This window comes from Chlorocebus sabaeus, chromosome 14, assembly GCF_047675955.1.
Source record: "Chlorocebus sabaeus isolate Y175 chromosome 14, mChlSab1.0.hap1, whole genome shotgun sequence".
NCBI lineage: Eukaryota > Metazoa > Chordata > Mammalia > Primates > Cercopithecidae > Chlorocebus > Chlorocebus sabaeus.
The window spans coordinates 30,976,122-30,986,538 of record NC_132917.1 but is presented as its reverse complement, the minus strand read 5'-3'; the positions used below and the strand labels follow the sequence as shown (position 1 = coordinate 30,986,538).

The following is a 10,417-nucleotide window of genomic DNA, read 5'->3' as shown; positions in this document are numbered from 1 at the left end:
CCCAGGCCCCTGAAACCTGAAAGGGGTCAGGAAGCCAAGGCAGCAAGGCCAGAGGGCACTGCCCGGGAAAGTGACCCACATCTGTCCCCTGAAACATCAGTTCCTCTTTCCAGGGAGATGGGAGTTGTGCAAACATGGAATTCCCACACCTCGCAGATCTCTCCTGGGTGGAGACTTCAAGAAGAGAGGGAAGAGAGGCAGTGTATGGAGAAGGTCAGGAAAGTGACATGTGTGTCCAAGTGGCGGTGAAGAAAGGGGCTAACAGATATCTCCCTTTCCTATAAAATAAAAAGACAGGAACTTTGCCTACCTCTGCTATTTCCTTCCCATTTCTCCTTCAGCTCAAAGAAAGGTGTGGAGCTGAGAAATGGTCCCTAACCTGCACTTGGCACTCAAGGGTTTTCTCCATAGCAGGAGAGACCCCTTTGCCTGGCCTTTGTCTGTCCTTCACTTCATGTGAAAGAGAAATGTGTGCTTGCAGAAGGAAGCCCAGGGGCTAGGGGAACATCTTCACTCCAGAGGGTCAGGGAGCTGTGGCTCCACCAGCTTCGCCTGGGTTGGTCACTGGGCCTAGAGAAACTCCAGCCCGCTGGGAAGCTGGTTGTACATGCTGGCCATTGGGTGGCACCAGTGAGCCCTTTCCAGCCAAAGATTCCACCAGGAACCCCAAGTAAGAACCCAGTCCCTCTCCCTCAGCCTCCATTGAATGATGCTCTGTGGCCAGGCAGGTACCAAAGAATAAATGTACTGTATTAACATGAAGACTAATGACAAATGCACTGCAGTAGTAAGCACATCATAGATACATAGAATATTCTCTATATAATCTGAATATGGATATAAAATAAGTTATAGTCATTTAGTTTTCCATCACAGTAGGAACATAGCATACAAAGTGACTGGTTCAATGGCCATGAAGCAAGCCAGGGGAGAGACCATAGAGGAGGCTGTAGGGCATGGAGTACAGTGGGGATTTGCGAAGGACACTGCAGAGTCCCTGGGGACCCTCTAGGGAACAAGGCCCCAGACCTCTCAAGTTAGCCTTCTGAGAATTAGCATGAGGTCCCACTTGACAAGAGACAGTGGCTGCATCTGAGCTGGGATGATTCAGGCAACTGGGTGGGAGGCAGAGCAGGGACAGGCACGAACAGCATCCAGCAGGCCAGCCCACTCTCCTGCTGGTGCTGTTGGATGTCTATGATGCTGGGAATATGGGGCGCAGAGCCAGAAGGCACGGTTTGCTTCTGTGACACGACAGATGGCCAGACTGATGGCCTACCAAGTGCTGGCCAGCCCTCCTCCCTTGCCAGCCTGTCCTGGGAGGCTGCCGGGGTCCTGCATGCTTTGTTGTTCTCCATAGTTTGTCACTGGGTATCAATGCTGGGATCCTGCACACGTCATAGCACAGAGAAGCGTGTGAGGGTCTGAGGCCCTGGCTTTAAATCCTCTCTCCATCACATGTGACTTCTGTGAGTTTCAATAGGTTGCCTAAACCCTTCTGAGGCTACTCAGCCTCTTCATCTGCAAACTGGGAAGGCTAATGCATACTTACCTGGGACATCAGTGAGGGCCACATAGAATAATGTATATAAAGTGCCTAACATAGCTCCTGGCACGCAGGAGGGGCTGGGTAAATGTGAGTCAAGTATGAACATCTAAACATCACAGGCCAGGTGGAAAGAACATCTAACAAAATCTATGGACTAAAACCACCTTGACTGGTTTCCAGGAGACTACAGGACAGTTTCCTCATTCTTTCTACCAATTTTTTTCTCTTTTCTCTCCTGCTCTGGGATTCTTTAAAATGAAATACTGGCAGAGTTCAAAGCAAGGTTTGCCAAAGAAGACAGAGGCTTAGATTAGGAAAGAACAGAGCTCCTGGGCCAATGTCTCTAGAAGACGCTTCCTCTTTCACCTCTCCTCCCTGCAGCTGTCCCCATGCCCTCAGATCTCCTGGCTCCTGAATGGATTTCTTATTAGGAAGCCAAAGCAGGTATGGGAAGCACAGAAAAAGAAGTGAATTGTCTACTAAACGAAAAGTCTTTTCCATCTGCTCAGAGCCCACATGTGGAGGCACTGGGGAATCTGGAGGTGGGTGGGCCATCTGCACAGGCAAGTGAATTGCCTCAGGTCTCATCTCTGGGGAGTGGCTGATGAGGGGGGTAAAGGGATGAAGACTCAGGCTTAGACTCTGGGGCCTGGGAGTGCTCTTGTCCTTCTACTAATCTCGAGAACTTGGAGGTGTGCCCAAACAAGTATCAGTTGCAAACGTGGGCATCATGGTCCTCTCTTACCTACAGAGCAATGTCAAGATCTGCGCATGTGTGTGTGCATGTGTGTTCATGTGTGTGCGTGTATGTGTGTGTGTAGTCACTGCTCCCATCTCCTCCTCTAACACTTGCCCATCTGAATGTCCCCCCACCCCCATCACTCGGCAAGTTTCCTCTTGGACGGGGGCAGGAGGTGGGCAGGCAGCTCGTTGGGCAGCTCGTGCCCCTCCAGCTTGACTTTGATGAGGTGGTTGGCCAGTGCAAACTCCTCATCATCCAGCATGCCATCCTTGTCAATGTCGGCCAGCTTCCAGATCTTGCCCAGCACACTGTTGGGCAGCTTGGAGCGCACCATCTCCTTCTTGGCATTAGCGCCTGTGATCTTGCCATCCACCGGTGACAGGGTGTAGAAGATCTCGTCGTACATGGGCTTGTCCCTGGCCACCACCCACTCAGCATCATCGATACCTTCTCCAGCCCCCTCCCCATAGCCATGCCCAAAGGGGCCGTGCAGGGTGCCCTCGAACGCTCCACCCTTCACCATCTGGATGGGCCGCTGTGACTCCTCCTGGCGCACTAGCACCATGAGCTGGGCAATGTCGTGGGCCAGCATGTCATCCACTACCTCCAGCAGCTTGCTCTTCAGCGGCTGGAACTTGCTAAAGTCCTGGGCCTGCAGCTGGTCCTGGGAAGAGGAGGAGAGAAGATGAAGATAGGATACAATGAAAGGAGAGCCCTCTACTTGTCACGTGCCTCCTATGAACACCAGAATGTTCACAGTCGATCCCTTTCTACAATGAAAGATGTGTGACCTAGAGGCTCAGCTGATGGACATCACGTGGTAATTGAAGGTATGAGAGAGGAGGGGAATAAAGGCCCACTGGGCTGATGAGGGGATTTTTCAGGAGGGAGCAGAAGAGTTGTAGGGGCTGGGGAAGAAAGGGAAATTTAACAAGTATTGGCATGATCTATTTATTTCAATCCCCTTTAATGTCATTCCAGAGAGGAAATCATTACATTTCTCTTTAAGTCAGTTTTGGCTATTGAATCTGTCTCTTGAATGCTGTACCTCTGAGACTGGGTCATGTGGGCCCCTACTTTAATAAGGGTTACACTGTACTTGAAAATCACTGCAAACACCTGCACTACATTACCTTGGTCACTCCCCCAGTGCCCTTCTGAGGTAGGAAAATCACATTCTATCCCCACTTAGTGAAAACAAAAACAAAAACAAAACAGGACACAGGCTACTAAAACCAAATCATAACAGAAGCCAAAGGTCATCCCCAAATTATGGTTCTTAATCAGGATGCTCATCGGAGTCACCTGAAGATAGTTTTCAACATACAGTCATGTGCTGCATTACAATGTTTCAGTCAATGAGGGACCACACATACGACGAGGGTCCCAGAAGATAATAAGGGAGCTGGGAAATTCCTGTTCCCTAGTGACATGGCAGCCACTGTACATAACACAACGCATTATGTGTTTGTGGTGATGCTGGTGTAAACAAACCCACCACGCTGCCAGTGGTATAAAAATCTAGCACACACATTTACATAGAGTAATACCGGATAATAACAACTATGTTACCAGTTTATGTAAATATTTACTATACTGTACTTTGTATTGTTATTTTAGAATGTATTCTTTCTACTTATTTAAAAACATGGTAACAGTAAAACAACCCCAGGCAGGCCCTTCAGGAGGAATTCCAGAAGAAGGCATTGTTAATATAGAGATGACAGCTCCATGTGTGCTACTGTCTCTGAAGACCTTCCAGTGGGACAAGATGTGGAGGCGAACACAGTGAAACTGATGATGTTGACCCTGTGTAGGCCTAGGCTAGCGTGGGTGTTTGTGTCTTAGTTTTTAGCATACGCAAAAATAAAAAAGTAAAAAATATATTTTTTTAAATAGAAAAAACTTATAGAAGAAGGATATAAAGAAAATATTTATGTATATAACATATGTTTTAAGCTAATTGTTACTACAAAAGTCAAAAAGTTTGTAGGCAGGGCACGGTGGCTCATGCCTGTAATCCCAGCACTTTGCAAACATTGTACAAACTTCCCAGAAGTTGCAAACATTGTACAGAGGGTAAGTGCTTTGTGCTCAGCACCCACCTCCCTCTGCCCACCTAGTGATTGCTACTGTGTATTAAGGGCATAGTCTGTCTGGCTTTGTGCTAAGGGCTTTGCAAATATTATCTCAGTGATGCTCACAACACCTGTATAAGGTGTGATTTTGTAGCTTCAGTTTACAGATGAGGAGATGGAGGCTCACAGAGGATCCAGTCAATGTGGTGGTGTGGTTTCCTGCTTGGACTTTTGGGCACAGCTCCTGGCTTTTCTTCTTGTGGTCTATGTGAATGCTACACTCAGAAAATACTGAGACCTCAGTTTCTTCTGTAAAAAGGCAGATTCAAAATGCCTCCCTCTGAGGAGCACTTTGGGGAAAACCGTAAGAAAGCATGTGTGATGGCCACTGGCCCAAGACAGGCACCTGCAATGTGACCCAAAGATGACGAGCTCCTGTGTGCACTTCTGCCTCCCTGAAGCTTGTGTCCCAAGTTGCTCATAAGGGGGACCTCGAATGTAAACTCAAGCACTTTAAGAGCCTGGAGAACCTTGGTCAGGTGACCCATCCCCCGCACCAGAGATAGTGGGGATGTCAAGTCTGTGGTGGCCGTGACTAGAGAAGGTCATTAATTGGAGGTGTCAGCCCCCCAATATCACCTAACACACCTGCATCACTGGGGTGGTGGGCTCTGTGTTTCTCCCCAGGCCCAGACATGGCCCCTGTTGGGCCAGTGACGGTCCAGCAGGGAGAGAAGATCCAGGGCCACCGCCTTGCCTACAGATTCTGGGCTGGGTTCTCCTTGGGGGGCTCCAAGAGTGGCCTCCTCCATACTCAGACTGCTCAGCCAGCTCTCAGGACACTGTCCCTTGTCTTAGAGCCCCCAACCCTCACTACCTGCATCCTCTTCAGGTTGGGGAAGTCCCCAGGTGAGATCTGGTGCTCCCGCTCGATCCGGCCATAGATTTCGGCCAGGTTGTTCACCAGCTCCTTCTTCTTGTTGTCCTTCCCGAACACTGAGGGCATCTCCTTCTTCAGAGAGCTGATGATGTAGGCGTGGACCTGACAAACAGGACAAGAGAGAAGCCTTCACGTCAAGACCCTGGATGGTCCCTTCCTTCTAGGATGGCTCTCACACCATTTGTTCCCCTGCATCCCTCCTGCCTCCTCCTGCTCTTACTTCTGAAATACTTTCCATCTCTACCCTCATGCCTCCACGGGGCTTGCAGGGCTGGGCTGTTTCTCCATGTTACACAGGCAAGGTGAGGCTGTGGGGAGCTACAGTCAAGGCAGGGTGAGGTGGTCATGTTGCTGCTGCTGAAGACAATACCAAGAGCTGACATTTGCTGAGCCTCTCTGAAAGTGCCAGACATTGTGATGAGAGCTTTGAGACTCTTTATTTCACTTTATCCTCTAACAACCCCTTCATTTTACAGATGCAGACAGAGGCACGGAGAGACTAAAGGCCTTGCCAAGGCTGGGAATCCCACAGACAGTAAACAATGGAGTCAGTTCCAATCTGGCCATCTGACCTCAGAGCTTGTAACCATGGCTCCCGCACTGTCCTGCCCCTTGGTGTCACACATATGATGCAGTGGCTGCAGGACACTCTCCAGCCCAGCTGCTGAAGGCAGCAACCCTCAACTCCTGCAGCTGACCCCGAACTCTCAGCCCCTGCCCAAGTTGCCCACCTCCCAGGGGGCTGCCTCACCTTGGCCAGCCTGGCCCTTTTGATGAGGTCATTGAGCTTGCGCAGGGCAGCATTTCGGGGCAGACTCTGGATGTCCCTGAATAGGTCCTGTTCCTCAGCCTCAAAGAGCTTCCGGTTGTCAGGGATGAGGAGGGGGTGGGACCAGAAGGAGCCGATGTAGACCCGGATCACCTCTGGGGTGTTCACGATCTTCCCCAAGGACCACATGAGGGCCCCATACACCCGCATGAGCTGCTGCGTCTCGATCTGGTCAGCTTTGTTCAGCACCACCCGCATCTTGTCCTCATGGTTCTTGAGGGCTTTGATGACTTCTGAGAACTCATCAGAGATGTCCAGTTTATGGGCATCGAAGAGCAGAATGATGCGGTCAACCCGCTCGGCAAACCACTCAAGGACAGCTGCAAAGTCATACCCTGCCGGCAGAGGGACAATCAGGGGCTGGGGCCTTTGGGGTATAGGGTAGGGGTTTGGAGAAGCAGTCGGGTGTGGTAGAAATAACACAGTCTTGGGAGTCAGATCTAAGTTTAAATCCTGGCTCCTCCACATTTTAACTGTTTGGACTCCAGCAAGTTACCCAATGTCTCATAGAATTTTTTTCATCTAAAAATACTATTAAATCCTAAAATAATATAAATACCTAATTAATAGAACTATAAAGGTTAAATACTCTTAGAATCCAGCACTTAGTAGGTGCTCAGTAAATGCTAGTCACTTTTTTTTTTTTTTTGAGACGGAGTCTCACTCTGTCACCCAGGCTGGAGTGCAGTGGCACCGTCTCTGCTCATTGCAACCTCTGCCTTGCGGGTTCAAGCAATTTTTCTGCCTCAGCCTCCTGAGTAGCTGGGATTACAGGAATGCGCCACCATGCCCATCTAATGTTTGTATTTTTAGTAGAGATGGGTTTAACCATGTTAGCCAGGCTGAGTCTTGAATTCCCGACCTCAGGTGATCCGCCTGTCTTGGCCTCCCAAAGTGCTGGGATTACAGGTGTGAGCTGCCGCCCCCAGCCAGCTACTGTGCCTGGCCTAGTAACTCTTATTAACCTCATTATTTCCACAGGACACAGCCACTATCCAGCTCCCCTATCCATGCTTCTGTATTTAGCAGCCTGCTGGAAAAGAAAGTCTGGACACCTAATCTGACACAGAGACTCAGAAATTCTTTCTAAGGTCTGGAAACAATGAAACAGTAAAAAGTAGATACTGATGATGGTTCAGACCATGCCTATCACTGGTCTGGAAGAAATCTGCAATTCTTGTCATAAAAACATCTTCTTCTCACTCAGGCTCTTTCCTTTGTAATCAGCTGCAGCACAAAATGCCCAACTCTTGAAACCACAAGAGGTTTCTTCCTTAGGATGTGACTGGAACTGTGGCCACCTGCACCTTGGTTATCTAGCACTAAGCTGCTTTAGGTCAGACTGGTTCCAGGAGCCCCAGAGGAGTTGTTCTGCTCAATCCGAAGTAGCTGTGGATTCAGTAGGGGCTGAAGCAGGAGGGTAGACCAACAGTGTGTCCATTCACTGACACCCAGAGCCCCAGTAGGTCTTACCTCTGTGTCTCAGGCTCCTCTCACATAAAATAGGAAGACAAGAGATAAGGAAGTGGGCTCAGAGAAGTCAAGTGATTTGTCTGAGGGCACACAGCCCATGAGCAGCAGCAGTGGCCTGAGGATGGAGGTGTCAGGCTTTCCCATTCTGAGTCTGAGCAGGGTTCTCAGCCTCTCCTCCTGCTACTCCCCCATGGCATACCTCTGGCACCGAGGTAGGAGCCCTTTCTTGGGCACTAAAGTGATCAACCGCCTTGGCTCCCCATAGCACAAGGGTTCCAAGGCCACACACACTAGGGACCCAAAGCTCATTGTCACCATCAAATGGGAAACCGAATCATTAGGACAAAGCCTGTCCTGCCTTACAGAGGGAGGCTAGAGACCAGGCAAGATCATTAGGCAACTGCCTTGTAAGTGAGTCAGACTTAAGAAGCTCTGATTGTCTGTAACAGGGGTCCTAACTTAGCCTGCATCAGAATCCCCCATAGGGCTTCTTAAAACCCAGATGGTTGGACTCCATCCCCAAAGTTTCTGATTCAGTAGGTCTGGCGCAGAGCATTTCTAACAAGCTCCCAGGAGATTCTGATGCTGTTGGTCCAAGGGCCACACTTTGAATACCACTGGTCCATAAAAATAACAATAGCATTCAAAAGGTGTTCAGCACTGACCTAAGTACTTTATAATCATTAATTCCTTTAATCCTCACGATGACTCTATACAGGGTCATTAGATGCTAATATCAGCCCCACTTCTCTGAGGAGTAACCAGAGATACAAATGGATAAAGGAACTTGTCTAAGGTCACCCAGCTGGTAAGCAATGGGCTGGGGACTCAAGTCCAGGAAGGCGGCCCTGGAGTCAGGGCTATGAACCACTGCACTGAGTTGGTTTTCAAAGGCTGTCGTTTCAGACTAAGTAGCAGGCATCGATGGGGTGGGGGATGAGAATAAATGGAGCCAACAGAGCTAGGTTTAAAAAGCCTTTCCCCCACCCTGTGGCATCTAGTGAATGCCCCAGTGGGGTACATATTTAGGACATGTGGAGGCACTGCCACAGGGGGTGGGGGGATGGCATCAGCATGGTCAGGAAAACTTGCTGCCCTAAAGCTTCCTGGAGGACCCCTGTAATGTTTTTCTGGGGTCTGTAAGAGAATTCTAACAAAGGAAGGTCAAACCCTCCTTTGGTTACCTGGATGCCAGCACGACTCCATGTTCAACTCCTCTGTCTTTGGGAAATGAAGTGCTTCTAAGCATTCCCGTTCCCATGTGATTTTCTCCAAGATCTGTCAGCTGCTCAATTAATATACATCTCAACTAACACACAAGTCTTCTTCCCCTGCTCCTGTGGGGGTAGATGAGGCTACGAGGAGCTTAGCAATCAATGGTCCTCCCTGATTTACAGATAGGGAAACTGAGGCTCAGGAAGGGGCAGAGCTGGCTGGGATTGTCCACCCTGAGGACAGTCCCTGCTTGGTGCATCATTGAGGGCTTGGTGTGAACTAGATGTTGCCTTCTCTCTCGAAGACAGGTGCCCTGTCTTGGCTCAGAGACAAGGCCCAGTGAAGTGCTTCAGAGGCTGCTCTGCCCAGTAGGCAGGGGCACCATCAACCCTCCCTCGGAGATGTTCACGCAAACTCTCTGAGGTTAAGTGACTCAGCCAATACCACCCGTGAGATACGACCCCTAGCTCTCCAACTCCAAGTTCAGTGCTTGCTGCGGACGGCAAGATGTTCATGTCATTATCTCATTTCACCCTCATGACACGCTCTGAGGCAGGCAGCGCAAGGAGTATCGTTCTCACTTCCAGGGGAGGAAACTGATGTTCCGAGAGGAGAGAGTCAAACAGCTGGCGAGTGGTGAGGCCAGATGACCCAGCTGTCAGCCATCCTGCCATTCTGCACCTGGCCGCTCCCTGCCTCCCTCTCTCCTTCCCTCCCTGGCACGCAGGCCCAACCAGCTCCTCACTGGAGCCTGGGAGGCCTTAGCATTCCCACTCCAGGTGAAGCCTGCAGCCTGCACTGCACTACTCCCCTCTTTCCTACATCCCTTTGTCCCTCCTCCCCAGGGATAGCTCCAGCCTATTTTTATCTTCCCTTCAGCACAGCCCATGGCAAGGCTGCTGTCACCTCCCAAAGGCAGTCCCTCAGAGCTGTGGGTGGGGAGGGGCAAGAGGGCTAAGAAAGTCAGGGCAGCCTGAGCCCCCTGCCCCAACCCCCACCTCTGCAAACAGCTCACCACAGGAGGGCAGCGGGGCCCCTCCACAACTCCCTGCCAGGCCTCTGGCCTTCTGCTGCTCCTTATTCCCCAATCTGGATTCCAGCTGTGGCAGCGCAGGCTGAAGGAGGGGCTGCTGGGAGGACTAAGACTGAGCTGCAGCTCCATCTCACCTGTCCAGCAAATCTCAGCCCCAACGCATTGGCTCAATGGCTCAGAACAAGCTAAGGCAGCCAGGCAGCCAGGCAGCCAGTGTTGAGTCCTATGCTGACAAGGTAATGGAGGTTTATAGAGGGTGAGAGACAGGCCCAAGGCCATGCAATGCTGGGGGGTCAGAGCCAAGACCTGAACTCTAAACTCAACTCTTACACTGTAGTCATGCCTGCACCAGGCTGGGGTAAACAAAGGCACCAGAGAAGCTGCAGAGAAGAGAAGAGGCTCTGTCCCTGCAACTTTGCTGTAATCCCTGGTGACATGAGCGATGTAAGAGAAGGCTGTGTCTGCAAAGGTTGAGGGGCAGCAACATGTCCATGCTGCCGGAACAGGATAGGCCCCTGCCCACCCCTGGCCCTGCCCTTGGTGGTCTTGTAGCATCAT

The 10,417-nt window shown here is 50.5% G+C and overlaps 1 protein-coding gene across 1 annotated transcript in view; it reads right to left on the bottom strand.

Annotated features, from left to right (window-relative positions):
- Nucleotides 1-729: 729 nt before the first annotated feature.
- EHD3 (EH domain containing 3) overlaps nucleotides 730-10,417 on the bottom strand; it is a 33,067-nt gene continuing 23,379 nt past the window's right edge. Inside the window, exons 4-6 of the mRNA XM_007971037.3 lie at nucleotides 6,061-6,473; nucleotides 5,247-5,411; nucleotides 730-2,955 (exon numbers count right to left, since the gene is read on the bottom strand). Coding sequence (XP_007969228.1) covers nucleotides 2,428-2,955; nucleotides 5,247-5,411; nucleotides 6,061-6,473 — 1,106 coding nt within the window. The 3' untranslated portion in view covers nucleotides 730-2,427. The remainder of the gene's footprint in view (nucleotides 2,956-5,246; nucleotides 5,412-6,060; nucleotides 6,474-10,417) is intronic.